The sequence below is a fragment of the Suricata suricatta genome, chromosome 6, assembly GCF_006229205.1.
Source record: "Suricata suricatta isolate VVHF042 chromosome 6, meerkat_22Aug2017_6uvM2_HiC, whole genome shotgun sequence".
NCBI classification, from domain to species: Eukaryota; Metazoa; Chordata; class Mammalia; order Carnivora; family Herpestidae; genus Suricata; species Suricata suricatta.
This window is the reverse complement of record NC_043705.1, coordinates 90,899,965-90,917,964: the sequence shown is the minus strand read 5'-3', so window position 1 is coordinate 90,917,964 and position 18,000 is coordinate 90,899,965. Positions and strand designations below refer to the sequence as shown.

Here is an 18,000-nt window from a genome sequence, read left to right as displayed (position 1 = left end):
TCTCTCTTCTCTCTTCTCTCTCTCTCTCTCTCTCTCTCTCTCTCTCTCACACACACACACACACACACGATAAATAAATAAACTTTAAAATGGGAACAGTAATATATGCAACACAGTGTGGGTATAAGGAAGGAGCCACAAATACAACAACCTAGAGGAGTCAGGCAGATGATATCAAAGAGGTAAGCGAAAGAAAAGAAACATGATGCCAAATGGAGTTGGAGTCATGGTTGGAGTCACAGCCAGGATTGGTGGGGACTGCAGTGCAACAGAAACACGCCTCATCTAAAAACCAGACAACTACTACCTTTGAGCCAATCTGCCCCCCTATTGCCAAATTTACATTTAGAATTTATTTATTGGGAGAGAGAGAGAGAGAGAGAGAGAGAGAAAGCAGGAGCAGGCGAGCGCATACGTGCATAAGGGGCAAACAGACCAGAAGAGAGAGAGAATCCCAAGCAGGCTCTGTGCTTTCAGTGCAGAGCCCGACATGAGGCATGAACCACAAACTGTGAGATCAGGACTAGAGCCAAAATCAAGAGTTGGACACTTAAACAACTGAACCACCCAGGTACCCCCAAATTTACCAATTTCTTAAAAAGAAGCAAGAGGTAGATTTTTATATGAATTCACCCACTCTTAAACGGTTGGCAAGAAACTGACATTAAAAAGAAAAATAACAATTACATGAGCCAGTACCATGTGAGCCAAGCACAACACACTGGAAGGCTGAATTGGCCTACTGGCCACTGGTTTGCAAGTTCTGTCAATGTAACTACTAATTGAGACAATATAATATATAAAGCACTTAGCCATGCACATAACACATAATAAACACTCAATAAATGGAAGCTGGTGGTTATTATGATTACTATTAACTTTTCTGGAACTCAGAACCCCCATCTGTAACAATGGATATAAGGATTCCTGATAGCTATCTGGCATTTGAGAAAATCTTTGAGGGTACTATAGAGGTTAACCACTGTGCACTCATAACATTTATGCTGCTTTTTTATTTAAATCCACTTCACTGAGACTGCACTAGAATACTGGTTCTCAACCAGAAATGGTTTTGTCCCCCAGGGTACATTTGGCAGTGTCCAGAGACATCTTTTGGTTGTCAGACTGGAGAGGGGCTGATACTGGAATCTAGTGGGTAGAGTTCAGAGATGCTGCCAAACACCTTAAAATGAACAGGGAAGCCAGCACAATAAAAAAAAAAATCCAGCCCCAAATGTCAATAGTAGAGAAACCCTGGGCTAAGATAGAAGTTTCCCTTTGTACTCTCTTTATAGAAAGCCCTTCATAAAGATCGAGGTTTGGATAGGTTCCTATATGGTAAGATATGGGAGAGGCTGTGGGGTATGGCAAGAGGGGAGATGGTAGATGGGAGAACCAATCTCTATAATTATCTTTTCTAAGAGGCTCAAAGCCCTGCTTTCACTCTGCTTCCTATAGAATCTTTTCATCAGTGGCTTAACAACTGTCACATCAACATATTTCCTTAAAAAATCTGTTGAAACTACACCCATTAGAAAATGGACTCTCGGGAAACTGAGGACTAGAGAGATAAACTGCCTGAGCCAAGGTCACTCAGAAAGTTATAAGGAAAATCTGGGAGAGAATCCTGCGGGTCCTGGTCCAGGTCCCCTGGAAAGACATCACTCTATTTTGCTGTTGCCATGGTAATTATAAATCAATTTCATCTCTCATTAAAGCAGTTACTCCACAGAATGCTCTCACAAAACATTGTTGAACTCATCCTAGTTATTCCATGGATGTGGCAGTAATCACATTTTTGTATATTCTATAATTCTGGCTACGTCTATGGTTGGCCTTCACCTCCAATGGTATCAGTAAGTAGGGTTATATTGCATTGTGCTTGTCATGCATAGCCATGACTATTACAAGCAAAAAAAACTGTACTAGAAGCAAAGGCAAGTGATTCTGGCTCACCTTAAGAAAGGAAAGGAAGGAGAATGACTTATCAATCCCTCCACTGTGCTAAGGGTTTTACATTAACTTATTTAATATCCTCTATAATTTGAAGAATTTCTTTAGGTCAATTTTCTCCAACACTGCTGCACATCAGAAATACCTGGGAGCTTTATAAAATCACAACACCCAGGAAAGCAGCCCCAAAATCATTCAAGAGAATCTCTGGGGATGGGACCCAGGCATTGGTAATTTTAAAATCTCCCCAGGTGATTTCCATGCACAGCCAAGTTTGAGAATCAAGGTTTCAGGACTCATTATCCCTGTTTTGCAATGACACTGACATCCTCAGAGAAGAATGAACTTGCCTAAGGGTACCCAGCTGGTGAATGGTAAAACTGTGATTCAGACCTGGGTCTGCCCTTCTCCAAATGCCAATCATAATCTTTCTCATTATGCCACTTTCTCCCCTAAAAGTTTGTTGTTCTCTAGCTTTCTCAGAGTTTTCTGATTGCAAGTTTATAAGCTTGAACAAAAGGGAATTCACTAAAAGGCTATTAGGAACTTCTGAATTCAATGGGAATCTTAAGAATAGGTCTGGGGAAAAGAAAACCAGACATGGCTGGCTATTTTGCCTAAGTGCTTAGATGAAATGGCAAACCATCATTCCCAATCTCTTCATCCCTTTGGTCAAGATTCCATTTCCGGGGAGGAAGCACCCAATAGACTTGACTTGGGGCATAAGCTCATCCCCTGACTCAGGGAGGGTAAGGCGCTGATGACAAACCCACTCAAACTGCATCCTGTGGGTACAGAAGATGATACTTGGTTTGGAAGGAAACCCAAATACATCTCATCTTCCACCATGCAGGGATGGAAAACTTGGAAAAGCAAGACCTAACTCTCACAGGTACACTATGATCCTCCAGTAGACTTCAGCAAAAGGCCACAAGATCATGCCATCAAAATCACTGAAACAGAGTCATTTGGAAGAAATAGGCCACCTGGAGAGGTGGCCATGAATAACCTCAAAATCATCTGCAAATACATTGTGTTTGTACTGTATTTGCGTATTTTTCTAAAGACAATTTATCAGATTATCTATACCCATTTTAAACAAAGGCTAAGGCTAGGGCTTTTGGGAGATCTTCAGGAAGTAAGTGAGGAGCTCCTAGTTGATGGTTCCTAACAGAGCCTCAGGTCCCAGGAACCACTTGGAAAAATGAAACTGAGTGTCCTGTTTGGCACCACAGACAAGACCGGTACAGTTTCATGCATCTGAGCTAGTAAAACAGTGCTTCTTAAAAGACAACAACACAAACAGACACAAAGAGCTCACGTGTTGCCTGCAGTTACACAGTAGTAAAGAACATAGACCCAAAGAGGGGGCACCTGGGTGTCTCAGTCAGTTAAGCCCCTGACTGTTGATTTTGGCTCAGGTCATGATCTCATGGTTTGTGTGAAGGAGCCCTGAGTGAGGAGCCTATTTGGGATTCTCTCCCTTCCTCTCTTCCTGCCCCTCCCCCACTCATACATGAACACGTGTGCTCTGGCCCTCCCTCAAAATAAACTTAAAAAAAGAAGAAGAAGAAGATAGGTCCAAAGAGGAAAGGACACATGTGGATATCTGAGAAAAATGGTTGTAACTGGAGGAAGCCAGGAGGCACTCTGAGGTCAAAAGTCAACTGGGGCAATTAAAACTCAATTGCACCTGTGTTCAAATAGAATCCTGTCCCAAGCAGCTGGCCTGCATCTGTGAGCTCCTTGCTGAAGGGCCAGTTCTCCATCCATGAATATATATTCCCATATCTAGGCATCAACAGACCCTAGCAAGCAAGGACTTAAGAAATGAAGCTATTATGAGTTACGAGAATTAAATAATTGTTCAATGCAAAAATTTATACACGAATCAATGTACAAACAAAAGAACAGAAATTTTAACTGTAGCTACTCAACAGGTACTCTTACAGGTGCTAAGTATTAAGTCCCTGTTACGTGTCAGGGACTGAGCTGGAAGTTTTACATGCTGTATTAATCATCCTTACAATAAACCTAAACATAATATACCCATTTTACCCTCCAAGAAAAGAAAGCAATGGGACTTGAAACCACTCTGTCACCCTGAGCATCTGTGTGCTTGCCACAGTGCCACAACCCCTCACAATGTTCATTAGCATCAACTATGTGTTGGCCATTTTGCACATATTATCCCTAATTCTTACAACAATCCTAGAGATAGGTATTAATGTCTCCATTTGAATGGGGAGAGAGAAAACTGAGTCTAGAAAGACAAGTGATTTGCCAAAGGGCACATATTTTAATTCAGTTTTTTAACCCAACTCTCTTTGGCTTTAATGATCAGGATCTTTCCACTAACCTCCTGCCTGTTCAAGTCAATTTGATTTTTAAAAATGTGTTGACTTAGTCTTATGTTAACAAGTGTTGTACTAAGTCTCTGTAGAGAAATGTATAGCTTCTGCCCTCAAGAAGCTGCTTATCTAGTTAAGAGATTATACACACAGTACAAAAAATAACAATGATAATTGTATGGCTACTGAGGTCTTAAAACATGGCCACAAATTCTTTGGGACTTCTTTTTGAAAGATGGTCCTCAACTTGAACGCATGCTAACTTGTGCTTCTTAGAACAATACAACAGAAGGGACACTTCGTTGCTTCTAAGGCTAGTTTCTAAAAAGGCATGCAACCTCTGGGTTGTTTACTGGCACACCGTTCTTGGAACTCTGAGTCTCCATGTAAGAAGTTAAAACAGTTCATGGCCACCATGCAGCAAGCCAGCTCAAGCCACTTACACAAGTCACATATAGGTACTTTGGTCAACAATCCCAGCCTAAGGCCAACCTTCCTTCAAGTCAACCCAGCCTGTTTGCCAGATGTATAAGTGAACAGCCTGCAGATGATTCTAGCACCCTGCAGTTCAAATCTCCCCTAGTCATTCCCACATTCTCCAGCTGATGCCTCAGACATCAGGAGGCAGAGACAAACCGTCCCTCTGAGGCGTGTCCCAAATCCTGACTCAAAGAAGTATGGAGAAACAATGAAATGGTTCTTATTTTCCAACGCTAAGTTTTGGGATGATTTGTTAAGCAGCAATAGGTAATCAGAATAATGGCTTTCTGAGTGGTTATTTAAGGTTAGACACTACCCTCCAAGCTTGACATGTGTTACCTTGTTCCAGCAACCCAAAGAAGCAGGTTACTATTAAAGAACATGCCGAGATTACCTAGCTAGCTATGGCATTCAAACCCAGGTCACACTAACTCCAGTATCAATACTCTAAACTGCTCTCTATAGAGGAAGGGAAATTATGTCTGTGCATAAAGTCTACAAAGCCCAAAGCCAATCAGTTTTAAGGAACACCAACTGCTATTTTTGAAACTAAACATCTTTTTCTTTCTTAATTTCAGAAGGCTAACTGTGGAGCTGAGCTAATTATTTGAGCCTTAATCAAGGACCAACCACTCCCTGAAGCAGCTGTCCTGGCCATTCTATTGCTTCTAGAAAGTCCCTTGGGTTGGATGGATGTTGGCTCAGGTCTAAACCTCAAATCCCAGCCCCCAGAAGTGAGGATGCATAGGGCTGAAAGGATCATTGGAGATCATCCAGCCTGTTCCCTTCATCCCCTTTTAAAGACCAGGAAACTGAGGCCCAGAGAGGTCAAGTGACTTGTCCGAGGTCACACGGTGGGTCAGAGGTATAGCCAGGTCTCCAAATTCCCATGCAAGCATTCTTTCCACAACACCATGCTGCAGTTGCTAAAAATTCCCCAGAGCTGCCTCCGTCGGCTCTCCTCTTGACAAAGCTGTTTTCCCCCACACACAACTACACACAGTCACATTTGGCAAGAGGTGCTATCAGCCCCGCTCTGCTCGTGAAATGCTGTTTTGCAACGGGGCCTCTTTGTTCGTTAGCAACACAGACAAAGAAAACTGTAGTGCAGTCTTCTCAGAAGGAGATGTTTCTTGTTTTAAAGACGGCAAGAGAGCTTCCTGGCTGAATATGGCTTGAATCAGCATGCAGCTCCAGTCGGGAAAGAACACAGAGGAAATTTAAGTCTTTGCAAAATTTCTAGAACATACAAGGAGGGCACATGGCAGGAGAAAGCTTATGGGAAATGTTTCAGAAAGTATTAAAACGTACGCCTAAACAGAGTAAACAGAGCAGATTGGTTACCATCTTGTGGTAAGAAGTAATTAGAAGGTGGGGGCCACTAGACTCATTAAAAACTCCCATGAAGTAACTGGCCTTCCCATTTTGGATTCCCCCTCCAGTCCTGGTTCCCCGCATCTCTTCCCTTGCAGTTGTCCTATCTGAGGTCTTCCCTTTCCAGACTGTACACAAGCTACTGTGGTGCTTAGGGTCTTGAGGATATAAACTGCAATCCCAAGTCACCCATTTTGTGCCTCTCCTTTCTAGTTCCATATCATTTCTTTTTTTTTTCCTTTTTTGTATTAGATTTGGTCCTTCTTCTGTCTCCCAAGCTTCCCAGATTGGCGGAGACTTCCTAAGGCTGAGAGATATTTATTCAGGACCAATGCTGTGAGCAAGGCTGAAATGAAAGGAGGCAAATTTCTTAGGAGGGCAGCTCCCACCACAAAGCTGAGGTCCTCTCCCACAACTTTGCTAAGACACGGATCTGTCCAGGTGGGTAGGAGTAGTGGGGAAGGGGCAGATCAGATGATCTCCAGAGATGCCTCAAAAGCCTAAAAATCTCTTGGCTAGGGAAGAAAATGAGAGGGGGAGGGACAGAACAGAGTTCCATGGCAGAAATTCAGGACTTTCAAGCTGGCAGTAGATGGAAAGAAAACTGCCAACTTGTAGTAGGAGGAGAGGCAGTGCACACATTTCTTAGGGCTATTGCAAGCGCGGATCTTCCATTCCACGGGACCAGGTGAATGCTGCTTGGGAACCACCCTCCTATACACAGACACATCGCTCACCGGATGAGCTCCCCAACAAGAAACTGGGCCAAATCTAAGTTCTCAGATCCTTCCCTCCAAAGCTTTGTCCTGCTCATGGCCCATTGCACTCCCAGGCAAACTTGCCCAAAGAGTGCATTTCAATCCAAATCCCCTTCTTTCATTTTCCCTTGAGAAAATTCCTACCTGCTTGTTATTAAACCTGAGAGAGAAGAATAAGGGAATTAACACCACAGGGAACCATGTCCAGTGGTCTGGTTACGGCTGCAAGCACCCGGGAAGGAAAGCTGGCTGCCCAGAGGAGGCCCTGTATCTCCTCATGGCCTCAAATGCTGCTGTGCTGTGTGTCAGTGTTTATGAAATGCTTCTCAAATAAGGTCAGTGTTCTACACAGAGTTAGGGCTCTAATAAAATGCAGAACTTGTGCTGTTTGCCAGCTAGCTGCAGAGGCATACTTGAATGCTTTCTCAGATACAATTGTTCTCAGATTAATATTTTCCCCATGAGTTTTTTTAATTCCACTTGTACTATTTTTTTATGAAGTGTAAGTTTTTCTGCATATTTGTACCCACTAAAAGGGATGAGTGGGACTCGCTTTCATCAGTGGTTCCTGAGGGCTTAGGGTTGCCTCCCTCATTGTTCTAGCATTTTCCCCTCCATCCCATGAATCTCCTCTCTGAACCTAGCATGGTGGCCTTTGCCTTGTCAGTCATTTGGTGGGAAGCAACAGCCCAGACTGCATTCCATATTATTTTGAGCTGTCCTAGTTATGAGGACATTTGGCTTGCTTTATTCATTGCCATTCCTGGCACACAGTAGGCACTCAATAAATAGCTCCTTTAAACAAGTTCATCCTTCATACAGCCCCTTATGTGGTTCTACTTTCTTGGAAACTGCCACTTATTCATTACTCAGGCAAAAAGTCCTCTAAGCTCCACTGGGTTGGGTTGCTGACTTGGCTGGTGGGGTGCTTTATTTGCATTTGTAAAAGATGCACCTAAATAAGTGCAAAGGAAACCCTAGTAAGAGTGTGAAGTCATGGTGATTTGGAGCTCACTGCTTTCCTCTTCCGAAAATGCACCCTGATCATCTTTCAGATACAGGATTTAGTGGTTAAAATCAGATATCGTGGGTGGACTCATTAAGGTATTCACAGAGCACTAAATTTAGGAGGTATCTGCAGACATCTGATCTCATATAAAACCTTGCATCAGCCCCAGGAGAGAAGGGTTCATCCATCCTACCATTCTAAAGGCTACAGATGAGGCAACTGAGACTCAGAAAGATCCTCCTACAAGGTCCCAGAGTTAAAAGAAAAAGGGGAGGGGGATGGAAACCAGGATTCTGACTAGGTCTTTTTACTCCTTTTTAAAAATATTTATTGAGAGGGAGAGAGAGGGAGGAGGAGGGAAGGGAGAAGAGAGAGAGAGAGAGAGAGAGAGAGAGAGAGAGCGCATGCGAGTGCACATGCACACAGTGGGGGAGGAAGCAGAGAGAAGAGACAAAGAATCCCAAGCAGCTCCACACTGACCAAGGCGGGGTTCCAACCAACAAAACTGAGATCTGAAATCAATAGTCAGATGCTTAACTGACTGAGCCACACAGGCACCCCTCTTTTTACTCCTTATCAAATTACACTCCTCACTGGTTTCTCATTAATACCAGCTAGAAACCCCATATATAAAACACTTCTCTATCTACATCCTAGGGCTGGGGAGAGATGGGGAGGAGAAAAAAGAGTATCAACAAAGTGCTCGATAGTCCAGAAACTTCTGTAACACATTTCTGAACAGGACATCTCTTCAATGAAATCATCATTGCTGAGCATTTCAATACAGAAAAACATGCCCTACTTGCTGTTTAGGTTGCAGAAAACTTAGGAGCATGCTGCAAGCAATTTATCATTCACAGAGTCCTGCCCTGAAACATCTCTAAATTTCATCTCTACGTTTCACTGTAGGCATCATAAAAGGTTTCAGATGGCCATGAAGATGAAGTCTGAGGTTGTTTCCAGGACATAAGCACAAGTTGGGAGTCTCCAGTCTCCAAGGAAAGTCCAGGCCACAAAAATCCTCCTGCAGGCCAATATCAGGACCTGAGGCTGAGATAGTGAATATCTGAATTCAGTGCCAAGGCTAAGGAGAGCTACCTGGAGGGCAGGGGAAGCTGAGAATACAAGAAGCCAAGCTGGAAGGGTGAAGGCAAGAGCCAGGGGCAGCTCAAGTTCCAGGAGAGATGCACAAAATACACAGGTCCATGGTTAAGCCCACACACAGATCAGAAGAAGACCATGGACTCCACAGCTGGAGTCAAGGTATACACTAATTCTGGAGGGCAGGGGAGCAATGAGTGGGTATGCCAGGTAGCAGACAGGAACTAGGGAGGCCAGAAAACTCAAGAGGGAGTCAAGGTGGGTGGTTAAATGTGCTGGCTGACTTTCAGGAACCACAATCCACACTACTGCCAAAGTGCAGAATGAATCAGGGGTCGAGAACCCAGACTGGCGTTTCGAACAAGAGGAGTCTGAGGCCACACAAGCAGGGATAAGGCTGTGAAGAGTGAAGTCATCTTCACTCCACCCGGGATGCATCTTATATTTATCCTGTTCTACCAGGACCTGATCTCAGGGTGGGGGAGCCTAGAGATCATGGCTGAGAGAAGGCAAGTGGTACCTCTAACTGGAGAAAAATGCAGTCCCTACAAAAATTTAAACAGATCCTTGTCGGGGAAGAATACAGATCAAGAAGCTTCATCAGAACACTTCTTGGAGGGTTTATCCCCTCAAATCCAAAATAAAAATAATAATTAGCTACATAACCACAGTGATACTTTTTCTAAGACCTGACCTTCTCTAAACACCCTTGTTAGATGAAACTTCCTGAAGTACAGCTCCTATCATTTTAAATTGGGTGCAGGCTCTCTTTAGTTCCACGTAACCACAAACTTCTGCAAATCTCTACCATGTTTCCATTACTATCTACAGGAACCCTATTCATCCTTCAAGCTCCAATTTAATGCTGCCTACTTCCCCAAACTGGACATGACAGCTCTACAGCCAGCATCCAGAACACAGCACTGCCATTCCTCTAGGGATGCCTTGCTTCAAACAGGTGCTCACTGTTTCAATCGAGACTCACGTTTTCCTTCTTCTTACTTAAGAATTGGGTTTGGAAGACAAGAAAGGGGGCTGACTTCAAAGGCTTGCTGAAGAATTGCATGATCAGCAGGGTCAGGGTGGAGCACAGACGTGAGATGAGCCTGCCTGAGTGAGCTTTGACTCTACTGCTCTAACCTAGAGAAGCTACTTGGCCCCTCTTAGTTTCCTTATCTATAAAATGAGGACAGGATGAACTTCTTCTTTGCATGATCATTAGGTTAAGTGAGAGCAAGTATGTAAAGTGGGAAAGCAGTGTCAGGCACAAAGAGGGGCTCAATAAAAAACGGCAGCTGGTGCGGTGGCAGTGATTGTCATGGTCATTATCATTATTGTTGTTCAGCAATTTGGGGAGAGCTTGTGCACCTCTATGCTTCATCCTCCAATACATTCATTCTCAGCACTACTCAAGCAAATGTGCTCTGTGCCAACGGACACCCAAGACGTTAAAGGAAATCACTTTAGAAGAGTGAGGCTTCTCAGCTGACCTCTGCTGCTGACAGAAAAACCCAACTTCTCAGGCTACAATACTTTACAAGAGAATAACACACACACACACACACACGCACATGCACACGCACACGCACATACCACATCTTATATTGGTAGGGCTTCTGGCATTGGCCTACTAGAACAAAGATGAAGCTAAAGTCACAATGGAAAGTACAATGAGATACCAAGAGTTTAGAAAATATTCGACAAACAGGAATTAAGCATTTATAGGAAATCAATTCAGAGAAAATATGAACAACAGAACCTCAGGGGAAAAAGATGCTGCAGGTCAATAAGATCTCAAAATTTCTATTCATCCCAGCCAGAAAGAACAGGACAATATATTTACATGATCCACATTCTGGCCATAGAAATACTTCAAAAGAGCTGAGAAGACTCTGCTGATTATACTGACAACCTGGAAAAAGATCCACAGGGCAAGATCCTCACTGCAGAGGGAGTGGGGGGAGAAGTGGCAACATGCTAGATGAGAGAATCAAAATAGAAAATGTTGCTGAAAAGCTGATTAAATTAAACTATTTGCCAAAATTTAATTAGGATAATGCAAAGTGTTGCACTTAGACTCCAAAAAGTCAACTACACAAATTTGGGCTGGGGAAAATAGGATCAACAGCAGGGAAGGCTGGAAGACACAGGGATACAGTGAACAGCCTGGTGGAAATGAGCCAACCCAGGGGTGTGGCTGTCAAAAGGGAAAATGTCCCTTTAGGATGTCAATAGAAGTCAAGATAGCAAGGCAGTGGAAGGACTCAATCAAATTAATACGAGCATAGAAGACTAGAACGAATTTAGAGGAAGACAACTGGGAATGGGGAGGGGGCTTGTCTCAAAGTCTAACATGTACAGAATCGTTGAGGTAATTATAAAAATTTATGGAAGAGAGAAGACTTAGATAAGTGGGTAGTGAGAAACACAACAGCAATAAAATTTTTGAAATTGTACCATTTGGAAGAAGGATTATACTTGCTCTGTGTAACAACAGTCAGTGGGAGATAAGTCCAACTCCCAGGCGAAGAAAATTTTCCTGTTAAAACTGTTTTCTAAAATGGAATTAATTACTTTAGGAAGAACTGAGTTCCTCACCACTAGATAGAACCAAGCAAAGGAGAATGACCACTCTCTCCAAAATTATGTTCATGGGAGATTAATCTGCATGTGGTTTGAACTTGGACTAAAGGAACCCTTTCAACCCTAACAATTCGTATTGTTTCAAATCGGACTTTATCTTGAGCATGCTCTGGAAGGACAACAGTCAGTAAGAATTATGATGATAACAATAATAGCGATACTTATGAAGGCTGCACTGTGATCCAGGCAGTCTATGTGAGTAAATTCAGTATTCATAGCACCCTATGAAGGGTGGTATTTTTATTATTCCCATTTTACAAATGAGAAAACTGAGGTCACCCAGCTGGTAAGTGGAGAAACTAGGAGAGGACCCTGTCTGGCTCTAACGTCTATACCTTTACCCAAAGATCCTTACTTTTCCCACCTCCCTCTCCCTTCATTACTGGGGACTTTTAATCACAAACTCTTGAGGAGTGTTTCCCAGGGAATGACGTTATCAAATATAGTGCTGGCGACAGAACTATGAAGACCACAGTGAGTGGGAAGAAAGCACAGCCTTTGGCAGGCCAGCAATAGCAGTACTTACAAAACATAATCCAGGTCTGCAGAACAGAGAAGCAGAAGATTCCCATTACAAGTTCTTCCTACCTGGTCAAGACTGATTTAAATGTAAGGCTGGAGATTGACAAATAACAAGGAGCCTTGAAAACTCAACGCCATGCACCGTAGCAGGGCACCCTTTGTGTCTATCCTATCTGGAATTAGTGAGGGTCCAGAACAGCTCTATGGAAAAGCCTCCCATACCTTGTTTTGTTTTGTTTTTTCCTCTTCCCTTTTCAGCAGTTCTAAAAAGGGTTAAGACCACCTTACATAATGAGAGTGGAGCATACTAGTAAATACAGCTGTTTCAAGTAAAAGCAGTAACAGAGGCAGACACGGGAAGTCAGTAAAAGGTATTTAGGGAAAGAGAGAAGGAATGAGCATTGAAAAAGAAAAAAAGTCAGGGCCAAAAATTCCCCATGAAAATCCAACCCCCCAAAATAAATAAATAAAATGCATTCCTTATTTAAATATACCACAAAGCAGCACGCCCATGGAAAAGATATAAACCACTTCAACCGTAATCCCCTTTATGGAACAGAGGCCAACCTGGGCCCAAGTGGGGCGGGGGGAGACCAAGCATGAGCGTGCTGGGCACAGCCTACATGCTGGTGAAGAGCTTGCCTCAATGGGGCACATTTAAAGTGGGCATCTCAAGATTTCCAGCTGGATGGGGCCTGAGAGAAGGCATAGAAATAATGGCCATGGTTACTACCATTAATAGTTGGTGGAGGCCTAAGTGCCAGGTACTGTGTTAAGCATTTCTGTCCATTATTTCATTTGATTCTCCCCAAGAAGAACACTTACTATGCACACTTTCCAAGACAGGAGTGGTAGCTGGAGAATTGAAGTGTCAGGCCCTGTGCTGAGTGCAGGATGTGATTTGTCTCAGGCCACATTCACAACATGCTCACAGGGGCCAGTGTGATTATCATCCCTGTAATAGAGCTATGGAAATACAGTACAAAGGAAGTAAACAGACTGCAGCCCAGATAAGTGGAGTAACCCACCCCGAGTGCAACAGCAAAAATGTAACAGAGCCAGAATTCAAACCAGAGCCCTCTGCCTCCAAAGCCCACATCCTGAGCTAGTAAGCATGGGGTTCTGAAACCTTGCCACCACCCACTTAGCATGTGGAAAAGACTCCATGGCTCTCAGATCTACCATTCTCACTTACCAGGGGAGGAAGAATTCAGTGGCAACAAACAGAACTGGAGAGGAACAAAATAACCATCAAAATGCAAAAAATGCAGAAATATACAAGACCCAGATGATCTGCAAAAGCAAAACTTAATAATGAACCTACAAATACATCAATTAATACAAGAAGAGCAGCAATCAAAAACCACAGAGAGCGCAGGATGATGCTGATGAGTTCCTGATTAGAAAGGCCTACAGTTTAAGTGTTCGGGATTTCTAGCTCATCTCAGGGGCATGTGCACAGTAGGAATTTTGCAAGGTTGCTAAGCAACGTGTGGCAACCAGACTCCAGAGTGGATCACTCATTAGGAGTCCTTGCTAACTCTAGTAAGACAATAATTTTAGTTCATGAAAGCTAAATTTCTGAAACCCTTAATAACTCATGTAATGCATCACTAGTAAGTTGCCCTTGGCCATACATAAAAAAAATGCAAAGCCATAATTGCCTATCTTTTACATGTAAGAACTAAGAAAAATTTGTATTTTTGAGATTTATTCATTTAATCAACACATACTAGTTGAAAACCTAGTGCCAGGCACTGTTCTAGGCACAGGGGAAGAGGCCCATATAGGGAAAACTATTAGGACTACACTAGAATTCTACTTTCAAGAAAATGAGCCCCAAAAGGTAGAGCGATCTATTCAGCTGCATAGGACACCGGAGGCAGGTGCACTTAGCTGCTTGTGCCCAACCCACAGGTTCACCAAAAGAGCACTGTGTTCAGAGAGACCCCGCGATTCACCAAACAGCCCATAGTCCTCGGGGCTGGCCCTGAGGCTCAGAATACCAGGATCCAGGGCCTGGCCGCGGAGCATCTTGGAAAGCCTCCCACTTGACCTGGAGACCTCTGTGGTCAAGTGAGGGAAAGCCTGTGACACGGTGTTGGTTTTTATTGGACTCAACCACCGGCGAAGCTTGCCATCATCTGGAGTGATGGAGAAAATTAAGTTACCACATTCTCACGTTTCAGCCTTTCGCCCGCTTTCCTTCACAAACAGGAAATGTTTATTTAAATACAGCAGTCTCCAGCATGTTCCGGAGCCAAGTGAAAAACCAAAGATGTCCACCCTTGCCCCACTCTGCTGTTCAGGCCACCACCTCACTGTGGGTGAGAAGTAGGCCTCTGCCTGCCTTTAGGCAGCACGGGGAGAAGGGGCCCCTCATGAGAGTTCATTTTCATCTGTCTCCTCTTTTTCTAGGCTGAGATTGTGGTTGGAGAAGAATTACATCTGTGGGCTCCTTTTGTACTCAGAAGGGTAAACGCGACATCTGTTTACTCTGTGCTCCATGGTAAATGTTTTGTTTCAGGCACCACCATTCACTTCCTCTCCCCTCGTCCTCTATCTTTGCTGCGTGGATAGTAAATTACACTGAATTCTTCCCTGCGTTTATTTAGCTTTCTTGTGGGTGTCACCTCCTCATTGAGGGGGAAAAATCATCAGTAGTTTATAAATGGTAGAGTTTCTCTTTTGGTGTAATGTGCTGACATTATGGAGAAGAAGCTGGAACACAGACCCCCCCAAATCTGATACAGCTTAATTATGAACAATATAACAGACCCCATTCTAGGCCTGAAACAAAGTCCAAATGGTGACCACGTTATCCCCCTGCAGATTTTCCATAAGGAGTACTATGAGAAAATGAGGCCTCCAAAGTCAAAAACCCCCAGAGAACCAACCAACCACACACACACACACACACACACACACACACACACACACTCCTTCAGGAAAGCCTCTCTGGGAGGTAAAGTAGCAGGAACGCAGAAGGGAGAAATGCTTCTTCTTTGTTATAAAACACAACAGAAACATTTGAGACCAGAAAACTGGAGTTTAGCAAGGTCTGAGCATGTGATACTGATGCTGACAAAACGTATGCCTCATGAAGAAATGAGTCCTGGAAAGTTTAAAAGACTCACTAAAGGAAGTTCCCTTTGCTCGGTCCTTTGCTTACATTCCGTAAGCTAAATTGCTGGTTTTCTTTTGTATATGCAATGATTTTATATACAGATACAGGAATGCAGTAAGGGTTCAAGTAATGTTTGTTGAGTGAATGAAGAGAGAAATGAATGAGAAATTCCTCCCTAAAGAAATCCTTTCCATAGCTTCAAAATGCTGAACAAGAGTCCAGAATACAAATGTTACAGCTGGGTTGCCCAAAAGACAGTGAGAGGTGGACAAGGATTGCTGGTGGGCTGCTCCTAGCCCTGCAGCACTCCTCACCCAGCTTTCTTCCAAAGGAGTCCCCCTCTCCCAGGAAGGAAGGAGGACGGAACGAGGAGCCAGCCTGGGCAGCAGCATCACCCAATGCACCCCAGCCGAAGAGGCACCAGTGACTGGAACCAAGGTAGACGAGACTATTCCAAAGTACTGCCCATTGTGTCAAGGCCTGCGAATGACCGTGACTGCAGCAGGGCCCCATAGGAAGGCACAGGACTCAGTCTCCACCCAGTTTCTCCAGTTGTAGAGCAGATGGGCAGCCCCAAGCTGCCTGGGTCTCTTGGGGAAGGTGGGTGGGTGGCATACTGGCTGCTGTGCTTGCAGCTTTTGACGACTTCCTACATGCCAGCAGGAGAAGGGCTCACTCCCCCTGGTCTCCCAAATATGTACCATGTTTTTTACAACAGAGGAGAGGGAGTCTCAACACTCCAAACAGGAGAGCTAACGTCTTAGCAGGGTATACGTGAAACAGTAGCAAGAGCAGCCAGCCCAGCCAGAACCCTCCCAAGACTGTTTACAGATCTTGGTCAAACTGACCCTTGTTCCAAAGATGGCTAGCACAGTGGTAGCTATCCAAAAATACCACTAAAACAAAATTGTAATGGGTATGGCAAAATATAATGTCTGAATTAAGCTGTGGAAACCTGGATTGTAGCCCCTTTATTGCCATTAACTTGCTGCATTACCTTGGGCGAGTTGTTTCACATTCCTGAGCCTCCTTTTCTACATGTGTTAATGAAGGTTTAGCTCCAACCCTCTAGAATTTCATGACCACACAGAATAATCAATGCACTTGAAAAAAATATATGTTTTAAGCCACAGGAGAGCTCTAGGAAAAAGGTAGGCAGTATTACTGAGTCTCTGTCCAGGGACACGCAGAGGAAGAGAAGTGGGGTGACAGGACGTGATCAACAGGAATAACACACTCCACGACAATCCACTTAGTTTCTTGCCACTCTCTTCCAGCCTAAAGTCAAGAAGGCAGAATGGAAGACCAATGCACCTATCCCTAAGACACGTGCGCAAAGGAGACAGAAGGAGAGCAAGACGTCTATTACACCAGAGCAAATCCTCACCCACTTCTGGGCTGTGTTCCCAGGCCGGTTCCAACCCCCTCCACCATTTCTCCCTCCTTCCTTACTCCCCAACTGCGGGCTGGGAAGAGCCCACCCTCGGAGTCCAAGTTTTGAATTTGGTCCGAGGATCAAAATGATAAATGTTTCCAAAACGTTGACATATGAAAAGTAAATATTTGGTTGCACAATTGGGGTTAAAACGAGGGTCAATCCACCCCACTCTCCAAACGCCTCTCCTCTTTCTGCCAAACCCAGGATCCGAGGCTGAGTGCGGTTTGTAAGATTATAGCGCTCGGTCTCATTTAAAGGGCTGTCAGCATTTCCATTCTCCGGCCCGTTTGGGGAGGCATTTATAACCGAGCCATAAAAAATCCACCCGGGCTGCAACTTGGCATCTCTGAGACTGCGCTCCAGGCAGGGCGGGTTCTGCAAGCACCCACTCTGAATTCATTTGGTTCCTCAGAAGTTAGACCTTCACACACACACTCAACTTCGCTCGCAAGGGCAGCCAGAAAGTGGCCCATTCTGATCTCCAAGCAGGTCACCTTCTCGGCCCTCTCCCCTCTCAGTGCCTGATGTCCCATCACCAATCAGCTTTCTCTTTAATGAGTGCAGACCCCATGCTCTCACCCTAAGACCTCGCTGACTGCAGTGTTGTCTCCTCCCTTCGCTTCCTGCCAGCGTTCTCCTGGAAGCTGTCACCGGGCCCTATGTCTGGAGCATTCCTTCACCCCTTGAGAAGTACTGCTCTTTGCCCATCACAGTGGGTTTCAAGACCTCTCTCTCTCTCTCTCTCTCTCTCTCTCTCTCTCTCTCTCTCTCTCTCTCTAATGTGCCCAACGCCATAGACCCCAACTCAGAGAAGGAAAGATCCGGCCCAGGAGAGGGTGACAGCAGAGACTGCATCCAGTGCGGCCAAAGGGAAAGGAAAGATCTGGTGCCTCCGGGCCCCACTATGGACCCAGGTGGGTGGCCCGGGTTGGGCGGGGCGGAGGTACTCACAGGCGCTCGGCGTTGCGGGGTATGCCCCGGGGAACCGCCCGGAGGCCCAGCCCGTGGCAGTCCACGCTGGCGGCGGAGCAGGTACACTTGGTGGGGCAGGCGGCGGCTGGGGGCCCGCTCAGGACGCTAGCCAGCGCCAAGGCCAGCGCCAGGCGGGCGCGCACGGCGGCGCCGGCCCCTGTCCACCCGGTGGCCATGGTGTGCAGTGGCCCGTGCCCGGAGGAGGCTGCCGTGGCGGGGCAAGACGCGTGGAGCCTGGGGAAGCGCGCGCGGAGCCCAAGCGGCCTGGGGAG

The 18,000-nt window shown here is 44.9% G+C and overlaps 1 protein-coding gene across 1 annotated transcript in view; it reads right to left on the bottom strand.

Annotated features, from left to right (window-relative positions):
- The window catches only part of SLIT3 (slit guidance ligand 3), a 593,860-nt gene extending 575,913 nt beyond the window's left edge, over positions 1 to 17,947 (bottom strand). The window contains exon 1 of the mRNA XM_029941248.1: positions 17,708 to 17,947. Coding sequence (XP_029797108.1) covers positions 17,708 to 17,904 — 197 coding nt within the window. The 5' untranslated portion in view covers positions 17,905 to 17,947. The remainder of the gene's footprint in view (positions 1 to 17,707) is intronic.
- Positions 17,948 to 18,000: the final 53 nt, after the last annotated feature.